The sequence below is a fragment of the Serinus canaria genome, chromosome 5, assembly GCF_022539315.1.
Source record: "Serinus canaria isolate serCan28SL12 chromosome 5, serCan2020, whole genome shotgun sequence".
Lineage (NCBI taxonomy): Eukaryota > Metazoa > Chordata > Aves > Passeriformes > Fringillidae > Serinus > Serinus canaria.
In genome coordinates, this window is record NC_066319.1 from 31,267,109 (window position 1) to 31,280,868 (window position 13,760).

Genomic DNA, 13,760 nt, shown 5'->3' on the forward strand with positions numbered 1-13,760 from the left:
GTGTGACTGGCTGATGTTTTCCAGAGCTTGAATCTTTGGCAGTCTGTTTGCTGTATGTCCAAGTTAAATAAATATGAATGCATTTTGTCTTCTGGAGAATACGAATCTTGTAGAGCTCTAGGGTTGTAGGAGGTTTTCTTTTTTGTAACTCATAGTGCAGAGAGGTTAATCTTAATTAAATACAAAGTTGGATTTATACTATCATTGTTACATAATTAAGAACTGTAAATGAAGCCTGGTGGTTCAGAGTGAAATAGTAGTATCAAAGACAAAAGCTATTTTTTAATCAATTATTACTCAGTGCACTTTCTGCAATCTTAAGTATCCCATTTTTACCCTCTAATTAAACTACATAAGTTAAGAATACTAGCTTTTTAAAAGATAGCTTAAGGGGCAAAAAGTTTGCTTTATGCAATTCTGTAAATTTTGTTGGACCTTCACAAAACTTTCTGAAAACTCAGTAGATCATGTGCCCCTGACTTTGTTGTCTCAGTCAGCCTCTAAGTCAGCCTAACTGCAGAACAGGAGATTTGTTGAAGCTGTGCTTTGCTTATTAGCCCCATAAAAGGTTAAAGACAGAAAAGTGCTAAATTTGTATGTGCAATTAAAAATATTTGCTGTGGGGCAGGAGCCTCATGTATTGTCTTTAATGAGGATCAAAACAAAAGTGTACATGAAATAATTTATCAAATGGTTGCCCATACTAACAGTAGTCATTCATGTAGTGAAACCTGTGAATTGAGTTCACTGAAGTCTAAAGGAAACCCTTATGTGTTTGGATTACCAGACAAATAAAAATCTTTAGTGGTATCACTGTCATTCTTCTGCACACATGATTTTTGTCTTGCTTGTATGTTAAATTTGGCACAAACTCTTAAGTATGACAGCAACATAACAATACCCCCCTAAATTATTCTTCATGATAGTAGCTGTTTAAATGCTAATATTAATTGGCATGATAAAGATTTATGTGCAAAACTGTCCACAGTTTGGGGCTTTTCTAGCAGGATCCAGATGCTATAGCTACTTTCCAAGAGATCCCATTTAGTTGTAGTGTATTGTCTGTGTAGGCTTTTCCACTGTGAAATAAGTACTAATAAAGGAAATAGTAACAATGTGGTACTGGTTTGAATGTAGTTTGATTCAGGAACTAGGGAGTGATTTATAATCCCTGTCCCAGTAATGCCACTTGCTTCTCTTTGAAGGCAGCTCTGCTTTGACTTCAGTTTAAATCCTGCTGTCATACTTAGAAGCTTACAGGATTAGATACACCTTTTTCCCCAAAAATTGCTTCTAAATTTTATATTCTTCAAATGTGAATAAATGTGATTTGAAAATTAATTTACCTTCTTAGAATCAGCCTTCCTTGTCCATCTTCTGCAAGAATGTTCTCTTACACTAACACAATAACAATAGGCCTGGCTTGAAAGTTCTCTCCTTAACTACAAGATTCTGGTAGGCTAAAGGAGTTTTGAAGTAAATGCATTTTTTATTTACAGTTTCTGAAGAGAGGGGTATGATGTACCTCATGGAGATGTACAGCATATTTTCTACGTTCATTTTTACATTTAGATTTGTAGTAATGAGAAACCCATCCAAAAGCGATGTCACAGGCACGTCATCATTATTTTAAGTAAAAAACCTACTTTTCTCAGAGTAAAATTGAAATAAGAATCTTTCTCTTCTGAAGTTTTGTCCATCTGAATTGGTGGTTTATCTGTGACAGCCATACTTTCATGCTATGACTTTTTGATTAGTTGCTACATTTGTAGCCACTAAAATTCCTTTTTGTGACAGTTATAAGCGTTCTGTCTGGATATTTCCTTTGAATACTCTGAATTCCAGAATCTGAAGACATCTTCTTACACTGATGCTCTTTTAACTCCTAGCACAATGACATTGTATTCTTTGGTCAGCCATGTGGGAAATAGTTTTCTTTTCACAGGAAGGCAAGAATATGTGTCATTTGACTTTTTAAATTTAAACTTTTTAATTGTATGTATGTTAGAACTTTAATGAAGGAGTTTGGTTTTTCTTTCCTTTGTTTCTCTTACACAAAGTGCAAAATACCCTCTTTTTTTTTTTTTTTCCTGGCAATACCATTCATTCCCAATAGGAAGCATTTTTATTAATACCAGCTTGGCATTTCTTTTTTCCCACTTCTTAAGTCCAAGAGCCAAGCTGGGCCTCCCTGATCCTTCTCTCACAATAGGTTTTTTCATCGGGCGAGAAAGAAAAAGAAACAAAAAGAAACACAAAATGGTATTCCAATTAAAACATAGTATTTCACACCAGCCACAGGTGAATTCTGCTGATTTTTTAAACAGTCACAATGTACTCAACAAAGCCTAGCATCCATGAGAAATGTATAAAGGAAATTTAAACATACTGGTTTTATTTATTGCGAAAAATAAATAATTTGGAAAAATCAGGTCTATTGGCTTAAATAACTAAAATTAAGAAGAATTCAAGCTAATAAATTGAATACTGAATTTCTTATAATTCAGTGAGGTAGAAAAAAATCTTAAAGGCATTGCATTAAGGGGAATCTAAGGATATCTGTAGACAGGAGATTAGAAGAATGATGCTAAAGTGACATTGGAGCAAAAGACAAGCTCGCTTCTGGATTTCAAGAAAGCTTTTTTATCTCTGAAATCTTGAATTTAAAACCCAAGTGCAAATTATTGCTATTAATATTGTTATTATAATAAATGCTAGAGCTTCTTGTATTATTAGCCAGGCTCTTTTATTTTAAATTGATGAAAAGGGAGGAATTACTCATGCTTTGAGGTGCTTTTATTTTGTGAGGTCTGAACTACAGTTGTTGAATATGCCTCCATTTATTTTTAATTACCAAGAGTTAACAGACAAAAAACTACAATAGAGTCATAAGGAATACCTGTGAGAACAGATACAGAGCAGATGAAGACTTAGTAACTTTGCTGAACAGTGACTGAAGGTACATATGCTCTGCAAGTATTTTAGAGCTAAATACACAGCTAGGTGTGCTCCCATGGAATATGCTACTATGTTTGAAAGTGTGGTGCACATTAGAAAAAGAAAATTGATGCTAAGACTCAGAAGAAAGCTGTTGGCAGAAATTTTATATTATGAAACAAATTTGTAGGAATATATTGAGTTCTGTATTTCTGAGCACGTTTTTAAGGGAAACATGACTGAGTAAGTTGGTGTGTAGGTAGTATGTAGATTTTCCTTTTTTTTTTCCCAGTGGATGATTTAAGTTTGAGATCCTTCTGTTTATTACTGTGCAGCTATGATAGTTAATGGTTGATATGATAATGAATAATGTCTTGCCTGTTTCTTGACATTATTAGGATTTTTAATGCATTCTTAGCATAAAGAATATAACAATTATAAATTCTGACAGATTTGATTCAAGAAGGAAAGAATGCAGGTATATTTCATCATATTGTAGGCTTTGATCCATGATGTATACCCCACTGAGAAGAATGATAAAGATTCATTAATAGTCCTTTTTTCCCCACAGATTTTTGTATGAGTTGTCTCAAATCCCCAACTTTGCAGAACGAGCTCAGTGTATTATCTTCCAGTCAGTTTTCTCTGAAGGGATAACATCAGTGCACCGGAAAGTAGATATCGTCACTCGTGTTTCCAAGGTGAGTCCTCATGGAAGCTAAATTAAAACTTAAATCTGTTTTAGAGTATTTAGGCTTCTTTTTTACCATAAGTAAATGTACCTTGATCTTGCTTACTGGCTTTTTAGGAAATAAAACTGTAGTAAATTTTTAGTTTCTTAAGAACAAAAGGAAGAGGGAAGCAGGAAAGTGAATTGCATGTGATGCCCCATGGAGTATGTAGAAATTCATTTGTATTTAAATGGTAGATTTCTATCACTTTGCATAATGTAATAGATAATCTCCATAAACTAGGAATTAAATATACGGAAAGCCTAGTACAGGGCCTTGCAAACTGCCTTTTATTTGCATACCACCGTTAATGCCAGTAGATGCTTGTCATGGTCGTTATCTTATTTTCCTTGGCATCTATTAATTACTAGTAAACCTGATGCAGCATAATTCTTACTATGGGACAAAGCTGTACCTAATGTTTACACTATGTGGAAGACTAAGGACAAGATTTTTAAATTAAAACAAATAAATTGTGAAAAGTAACAAGTTGAAACAAGTTGAAAAGTAACACATTGAACAATAACAAGTTGAAAATTAGGAGAGAAATTAAATAGTGGCCTAAAGGTCTAACATCCTAACCAGAAAAGTAGTTAATTTTAATTTTTTTCCAATGTGAAGATCAGTTCTTGACTAGCTTTGTTTTCACAGAGTACCCATGCTCTACACCTTTGGATTTCTTTGCAATAGAAATAGTAGGTGTTTCTTTCCTTTCTAAAGGAGGTATGAAGAATCACTGCTGTATGAGATAGGGAGAGCTGTATTACCTTCAGTGCACTTATGCGGAGTTCATACTGAAATTGATATATTCAGTGTATAAGGCTACATAGTTAAGAATTATGCCTGTGGCCTCAGATTGTCAACTGACAGATGTCTTTATATGTAACTGAACATGATTTACTTGTTCTACACTGTGTTTCTTGAACTGTTTTCTGATATGAGGCATGTAATTAGTTAGTCCTTAGCTTTCTTATATCTGGATTAAGTATGGACCTAGGAATATGAATTTTCAGACCCATGAGAAGCACACTGAGTGACAGGCTGATTCTAACCTGGTGACAGCAAAAATAGCACACCACCATTTGACTGTGCATGATGCAAACTCATGATAAACCACCTCTTTGTCTGTAAGAGTTTTGAAGTCTTCCAAGAACATTTAGAAATCTTCCATTAATCTTTTTGTCATTGACATAGTATTTGATGCCATATAATTTGCTTCGTATGGATTACATTAACCATATTTATCTTACAGAGATGCAGTTTAAAAAATGGTTCTCTTAACGTTTTGATTATTGCACCAGCTTCAGCTTCCCTTACCTACCAAAGTAAAAACAGACAAGAAAAATACTTTCGCAGAAAATAAAATGAAAAAAATATTTTATATTAGTAATTAGAATTTTTATGTCAACCAAATTTACAGATCAGTTTCCATTTTCCAGGCTTTGCTGAGCATGAAAAGTGTAAAGGAAATTTTGGGTTTGATTCTGGCTTTTGGAAATTATATGAACGGAGGGAATAGGACCCGAGGTCAAGCTGATGGGTTTGGTTTGGAAATACTTCCCAAACTAAAGGATGTCAAAAGCAGAGTAAGTACTAATGTTTGGGTTTTTTCTGAAGTGATTTTTTTTTATTGTTCCTTTATCTGACAGAAGTTAATCTTTTATTTCTTACTATTCTTGCTTGAAAAAACAAGGTTTCTTTGTACAGTTTTCATTCTTTTTTTCTCCTGGCTTTTCACCTCCTTCTCTGGCACATGTGTGTGTTTCCTTAATATCTAATTTCTCCTGTTCAGTACTACTAGAACCTAATAATAATAATAACATAAATTCTCAAATAATTACCTTATTTGAGAATTTCTGTTTGTCTCTTTTATTAGCAGGGACTTAATAACAGTAGGGTAGAGAGAAGGGAGAGAGCACAGACTGCTCAAGTCTTCTTCAGTAAATGTCCTCATTCTTTTTTCATGCTCTTAAATGAAGGTTGCTCTGTGTAGATAAAAACTCCTTAAAAATCAGGTTTAAACCTACACTAACAAATTGTGTATAAGGGATCAAAGAGATGTCACATTCAACAAGATACTTTGAGTCTTTTTTTTTAAATTGTCAGTTAAATGGATGTAGGATATGAAGTTTGAGTGGCACGCGTGAGAAAATGCTCATAGATGGCAGTAAATTATTTTGTAAAAAATTGAGAAGGACTAGCTGGTTTTTGATTAGTCATGCTAGGATCAAAGTCAGGCTGAAAGGCTAGACACCTTCTGAGATAACTTTGTTTCTTATTTCATAGGGCAGAGCAGGAGGTGTTAGGTAATGTAGGCAATGGGAACACTGCTCAAAGTCATTCTTTGCCAGAACATACCTAGGCACCACATGCATATAGGAAGCAGGAAAGAATAGGAGATAATTTTCTTCTGATGTTGGTATAGACTTGGAGTGTGAGCAAAAAAAATCTTTCATGCTCTTCTGCTTTTCATATGAGAAGTGCTTTCTTCGCTACAAGAGATGTAGATTTTAAGTTTTTGTTCCCTGTTATGCTTCTTGTACACAAGACTGCATTTGTGAGACAGACAATGTCAGCAAAACACTTTATCGATGCATTTTGTTTTACTTGTTTTACTTTTATCATCATTAACAAAGTGTAGAAGCACATGTAATGAATTGTTCAGTGTTTTTAGGAAAGATTTTCCCAAAGGATTTGCGTCCTTTGTCTCCTAAAGACATTGAGGTGCTGGAGCGTGTCCAAAGATAAACAAAACTGGTAAAGAATCTGGAGCACAAGTCTTACAAGGAGCAGCTGAGGAAGCTGGGGTAGTTTAGCAGAGGAGAGGAAGCTCAGGTGAAACCTTATCACTCTCTACAACTCCCTGAAAGCTGGGGGTTGGTGTCCTCTCCCAAGTAACAAAAAATAGGAGGAGAGGAAGCAGCCTCAAGTTCTTTCAAGGGAAGTTTAGCTTGGATATTAGGAAAAATTTCTTCACTGAAAGGGTTATAAGGCATTGGAACAGGCTGGATGTGGCACTTAGGAATATAGTTTAGTGAGGGACTTGGCAGTGCTGGATTTTCAGTTGGACTCAATGATCTTAAAGGTATTTTCTGACCAAAATGATTCCATGATTCTAATTCATACTTTGTCTTTACTGTGATGGTTCAGCTGTTCCATATAACCACTTTTTTCCCAGTCCTACTGCATGGACAAGACACAGTACAAACAGCAGCTTAAGTAGAACCAGGCCAAGTTTCCCATTACTCAGGCATTTGTTGGCTGGCTAGCTGCCTTGAAGAAAAATGTAAAACTCAGCTTTGCCTGACTTTTCTCAGTAGAACTGCTAGGCTTAGTGTCACTCTTTTATCTACCTATAAACTTCGTAGAATTTAATAATCTCTGGGACTTTCCAATGTGGCTGAATTTAGCAAGCTTGTTCCAAAATTATGCATTGTGAAAAGGAGCAACTGATATAAAATACAGCTATGAAAGTCTTGTTCCTTAGCAAAACAAGCTAAAAAATACATTATATATAGTTTCCTGGTAGCCAGAATAAATATGTTATTAGTTTCGATTAACCTTCAAAATGCATAAAAACTCAAAGGGTCCAGCTGCTACAGGGAGATGTGAAACCTCAGAGATAATTGGTAGTCTGTATTTGAAAAGGAGAAGAATGCAGGATCTTGAACACTTGAGCATTAAGGTATTCTTCCTTTGTCCCATTACACCCTTCTTGTGAGTTGCCAGCAAATACATCTTAACTGAGCTGAATTCCATGAGCTAAGGTAAAGAGCCACTGCTAAATACCTCTTATTTCACATAAAAGTCATTTATTGTCCTCTAAGCCTAGAAAGTTACTTTTTATAGAGATTTTTTTGACCTGCCAGTAATGGCTTCTAAAACTCTTAAACATGCAGGGTAGCTTTTCCTGCATCACAGCAGTGACTTACTTAGTTAAGAATTTTGCTGGTGTATGATACTAATAAAATATAATGTGCTGCAGACTCTCATATAGACAAGGCAGCTCTGTACAGGAAGTCAGACATTGTTCACATACAAATGTTTGTTCTGATACCTGTCAATATAAAATATGAAAACACATTCAAAAAACTTCAAAGGCATTCCAGATATAATTCCCTATATCATGGTTCTTTTATATTGCTGAATGTAATGTATAACTTATCCTTGGTTCATCTGGCCCATGCTGGCCCAATGACATGTAACAAAATAAAATACTGTTTACAGTTGTGTGCCATGGAAATGGTGATTCCGTAAAGTGAGAATTAAAATTCATATTTATATGAAGTATACTTCTTGTTTGAATGCTATCTGATTTCATATTTACAATAAAATATGTAAAGTATCTGTGCCTTTTTTGGATCTTCCTTATAGGTGATTGAGACCATAGGAATCAAGAAATTCTGTTCACATTAATGTATCTGAGGTGACTGTAATATTTAGTTGATACTATGTTTAAGAGTAGTATTATTGAATAATATTTATATTTGAGTTAATATTATTATTCTGTAATGCCTTCTATTATTACATAAAAAGCTTCTCCCATGTATTCTTCTCTGCATGTATTTTTTTCTGGTATTTAAAACCAAACTAAACTCTGAATCTAGTAGTGGTACGATGAAGTTGATGTTGTAAAAGATCAAATTTTTTGGTCAGTAATGCTAAGGCTAAAAGGAATTGTGAATCCTATTTCTCGCAGCAATATAAAATAATAATTCATTACATTTTAAATGGAGTACATTTTCACAGTGAATCAGTGCTAATCACACATCTTTAATCTTTCCTAGGATAATGGTATTAATCTGGTGGATTATGTCGTCATATATTACCTACGCCATTGTGATAAGGTAAAGGATTTGCTCTATCAGCCTCTCCAAAACTGGGTTTCTTTAAGAGATGGTGAAGGGGTTTGTAACATCTCTACAGAAATCTGAACATAGTACCTCTGATGGGAAGATAAAATCCATTTCTTTTGCTGTCTTATAATAGTTGTGTACCTCAACAGGCATGAAACTTGCTATAAGTTTCAAGATATGACTTGGGAAAATTTTGCCTTGGTTGTTGAGAGAACCGCTGCAGGCAGTTAGCTGTGACTGTTGCAGACTGGACTGGTGGTCCCTCCAGCCATGCCTTATTACATCTGGGTGGCTGTAACATTGTAATATTTCTTCTGATGTCATGGTATTGGAAGGCAGAAGCATGATTTCTCTCTTAGGACAAAAAATACAAGGACAGGTTGGTATTTTAAGATAGGTGGGTCAGGTGATGGGGTGAAGTTAGGGGTTGGAATGCGGCTGTAAGTTACATTCTATTGTATGTGATACTCCTCTGTAAATGCATTTATATGCATTCTATGCATTCATGTATTAAACATACATATATTTGGTATTGGCAATAGCCAAACTTACTGAGTGGAAAATTTGAGCTATTGTATTTTAAATAAAAATGTTGCTATTAAATGATTTTAGCAATTATTTTCAACAATTTTAATTTATTTTCTTATTTTTTCTTCTTTTTTAAAAATTCTTACATAAAGTCGTTGCATTAATGAGTTGGTAGTCCTCAGATATACAGATCTGTATCAGTATTCTTTCTTAAGGTTTTTTGGTTTGTTTGTTTCTCTTTCTTTTTTCTTGTGGTTTCTCATCTTGGTGGTTTTGTGTGTTTGGGGTTTTTTCGGGGAACTGTGATTTTTATGCTTTCTAATGAATTTATTAAAATATTCCATTAATTAATTTATTAAAATATTTAACTAATTTAGTTAATATTTCTGCAAACTTCCTACTATACTGTAATTTTACTTCAGGGAATTTTGTGAAACAAAACATTATATCTTCCTCGGGAGGAAATAAACATAGTGTTGTCATCCATTGCACTTTCTCCACCAATATGTTTATATCCTAATAATAATAAAATTATTCTATCCCCATTCACTAAACAATTAGCTCTCCAACCTATGAGTTTTCCTTTAATACAGACTGAAATCCATGCAGGTATATGCATATTTCAAACTCAATAATATATGCTTATGCACAGCAATGTCATATTAATACCATTTATACATACTTTACTTCCTAAAATTCCACTGGAGATATTGCTTTGAACCTTGTAAAAGTTTTTTGTTGGTTGGCTGCTTTATTTTCTTTTGTACGTGTGGGGTTTCTGTTGGCTTTGTTTGTTTATTTGTTTTATTTCTGATTATTTTTTTCTTACTGCGCTAAAAATAAGGTATATACTTAGGGGTTCCATGCAGGCTTTAACCCCTGTTATTTATTTAGCCACATAAGCATTCAACTGTGTATTTTTATCTGTGTAAACTGCTTCAGGAAATATATGAATAGGGTTTTCAATTTATGCTTATAAAGTGTGTGTGTTCTTAATGAATTGTGAGAGAGTGAAACCACAAACATTTGGCATAAGATCTCTTCTTGCATTAAAATGGGCATTCCTGTTATCTTTTTCTAAGAAACTTCTAATCCCTTATCTAAATCTTTATTGACATAAAATTAACTGAAATGTTGTGTGTTTAATGTTGTTTCAAAGTTTAAATTGAGCACAGTTTGCTTTACAACATCTAAAAGGAAGTTTCAATACTCAGAATAGTCAATATTTAATCTTGAATGAGATGTAGTTTTAGCAAGAATGATTTAAAATATGTGATTTTTGTAATTTTGTAATGCTGTTTCATAGATGAGAATTTTTTTTAAAAGCTATTTATTTCACTCTAAATGCATTCAATTTTCATAGTGGCTTGTTTGTTTGTCTGTTTGTTTGTTTAGGAAGCAGGAACAGACAAGAGTATTTTTCCTTTACCAGAACCACAGGATTTTTTCCAGGCCTCCCAAGTTAAATTTGAAGACCTAATAAAAGACTTAAGGAAACTAAGGAGAGATCTAGAAGGTAACTGGGAACTTTCACATTTGTTCTGCTAACAACAAAGTGCCATTTAAAATGTGATCTTTACGACGTTTTCTTATTGCTAATTAGGTTTATAGTGTTGATTCATTTAGAGTTTTTACACTGTGGCACAAATTACTCACATAAATTAGAAAGAAAAAAAAATTTTAACTCGTGACTTAATAAAATGAAAGTAGAGATCCTGAAAAGTAATTTTCCCTTTTACAATCAAAAGGCCCCTAAAGAAATCTTTCTGAATATTCCTTCAGTTATGTGTGAATTTTTCTCTGGCTTCTCCAGAACTATGTGTTTAACTGTAGATATCTGTTAGCTCCATAACATAAATACTTTCTTCAGTACTTGTATAACAACAATTTAAAAGCTACAAGAAAGAGTTGAATACTATTAATGTAGAAATAAAACACAGCTTGCCAAGGCAGAGCAAAGGGAAATGGAAAGCTCCAGTTCAAAATATTTTCACCCTGGGACATAAAATAAACATTTTAAAATGTTTATTATAAAGAGGGGCTCAGAAACCCAACTCATCTATCAATCAAGGTACTGAGTGGAAATAAAGTAGGAAGGGTTGTTCTCTCAAGTATTCCAAGCAGTTTCTTTTTTACTTTGTGCTACATGCAGTTTTCTAAAATAAATTCAACAAATGATGACTGAATATTTTAAGCCTTTTTCTTGTTATAGAAAAGTTTGTACTTTACTAAGGGAGTTCTGTGTAGAAGTTGGAATTTAAAAAGAGAATCTGCATAAAAGCATATAAAAACTTTTACATTTAGATTTACATGTTTGCACCAGACTTAGAAGAGTCCTTTTATTATCAGAGTTGAACAAGATAATTGTTTTCAAATTTTTTCAATGTAGGCGCTGAAAACCGTTACAAAATAGTTTATCCTTACAGCTAGGAGTTGCTGGATTAGGTCACTGCCATCCTTAGGATAATTTCAAAGGTTAATAGTGGTAGGAAAGTATCAGTTGTTGTTTGTTCGACCCGGGCATAAGTGAGTGCTCTATCTCCTCTCATCGCTTGGCCCTGTAAGCCCCTTGGCCTGCCCTCTTTTGGACTAGTTTTTGCAGAAACATGATCTGTGTTTGATCTTGTATTTTTTAAGCATGTAGTCCTGCTGTCATACATCTTAGTCGAGCAGGAGCTGCATTGAGGCTGGGGCATTCACATCATTTGTATTTGTTCTACATTGCAACGACACAAACAGCGAGTAGGAAAAGCTAAACTCTTCTGGAATCAAAACTTCCGCTTTCTTGTGATCACTGATTTCTGTTTTCTAAACCAAATTTTTGTAGGTACTTATAGCAAATCTCGAAAAATTGTTATCTTGAGGTTGTTTCCAAAGTTCTTTGTAAAGGTGTATGTTAAAGCCAGCCAAAGCAATTAACACACAAAGTTAATGACAGCAAAGACGTGAAACCAAAAAGGTTGTGGAAATGTTTTCAGAATGTTGGTATTTTATCACTTAGAAGTATGCAACAGATTCTAACAAGCATTCCTGTGATTGTTTATCTTACATTTAAACAAAGAAACAATCACTTACATAAGAACTAATCTTTTTTCAAAGATTCCCTTTCAAAATTTTTTCTTCGGTTAATGCTCTGGTTAATTTTTAAATCAGAATTTTAATTGAAGAGGTTATAATTTTAACACGTACAACAAAGATTTGATGAGTCTCTGTAGTTTATTGTAGCCATTAAAAAGTTGTGGCTGCTGGCAGAATACCAGTGAAAGTCTAAAGCTGAAACAGATGTGAGTAGCAGAAAGCAAGTCCAGAGAAGCGTCGGGCCCAGTAATCCAGACAGGCGCGGCCCTTCAGATGTAAATAATTTGAACAATATTAACTGGGGCTGCCTGCGTTACAGGCTACTTTGGATTTGTTTCACACTTTGCTGGCTAAGGTAGTCTCGAGCAGATTACCTTGGAAGTGGGATGAGACAAAGGCAATAAATGGGAGAGGGGTTTTCATCGTGTCATTTGGTAATGAACTAATGTTCCTGTTAGTGACTTCCCTGTTTTCTGAGGTTTGTAAGGAATGATTAAAAAAAACTAAGCATATCACTTCTTGCAACTGAAATGGCAATTTTGATAGTTACTTTTCATATTTATTGTCATTTTGTATTTAAAAATATATTTGAGTAGTTTATCAAGGCATTCATTTCTGTTTCTAACATGGGTATTAACATAGGAAAGATGGAATTATCATGAGTGTTGTGTCTTATAAACCTCGTGGTATAAACCTCTAGTTTGAAATACCTAGACACTGTGGAACCAAAAGTTCAAATCTAGTTGGAGTACAAACCCTTTCATCCTTTTCAGATAAACAGATTGAGTTCCATACAATTTGCTATTTTTAAATCTTCCAGATTAGACTTTAAAGGTACAGGCTAACTTTACTCTGAAGGGATTAGAATGAAGTTAGACCGAAGAATTCAAAAAGGTTTTTGGAGAACCTTAATCCAACAGGTTTTTAAAACATATTCCAGAACAAACTTTTTAATCATGGATGTTTTAGGTTAAAAAGAATGAGAAACAATAATATGCATTTTATATAGGCTTTTAAGGGGAAAAAAGTGAATATTGGATGGTAAGATGAAAATTTTAGGGTGAAATCTGGTTCCACTCTAACATCCAACTAGAAAGAAATTTTTGTAAGCTCAGGTTTTCACTCCAGGTCTGGTGTATTTCCAAGGCTTTCAAATATTACACAGTATCATAAGCAGATACATGTATTCATTTAACACATGCTAGCTTTCCAGTTAATGTAGAGTTATGGAAAGAAGATTTTGCTTTGCTTAAGATTGTAAGACATCTTATTTCTTGTCTAGGGCAATTAATGATTCCCGCATTCTTCTTTCTCTGTGACCAAACATGATTTACCTTCTAATTGGAACAATGCCACTTGGTATTCTTGAAATTGGTATTCTTCTGGAATAAACACAGAATGTTTTAAGTACAAAATCACAGAAGATACTCAGAAAGCCACTTCACCAAAGTTTGATAGACTAGTATAAGTTTTACCATTAATCCTTTTATTAATAAGTGTCTGAAGTTGAACAGTTTTAATTAAATTAGTTGCCCTGTAGATTGTTTCCATCTGTCACACTCATTCCTCTTCTTTGCAATACAGTACATAAAATTTTTAAATTTTGTGCTGCTCTCTTCCTCAGAAGAAA

At 33.9% G+C, this 13,760-nt stretch overlaps 1 protein-coding gene across 3 annotated transcripts in view; it reads left to right on the plus strand.

Moving 5' to 3' along the window:
• FMN1 (formin 1) overlaps positions 1-13,760 on the plus strand; it is a 164,840-nt gene that overhangs the window by 100,426 nt on the left and 50,654 nt on the right. For all 3 annotated transcript variants that reach the window (XM_050974945.1, XM_050974946.1, XM_050974947.1), the window contains 4 exons: positions 3,509-3,638; positions 5,108-5,254; positions 8,456-8,515; positions 10,448-10,568. In XM_050974945.1, the coding sequence (XP_050830902.1) occupies positions 3,509-3,638; positions 5,108-5,254; positions 8,456-8,515; positions 10,448-10,568 (458 nt within the window). The remainder of the gene's footprint in view (positions 1-3,508; positions 3,639-5,107; positions 5,255-8,455; positions 8,516-10,447; positions 10,569-13,760) is intronic.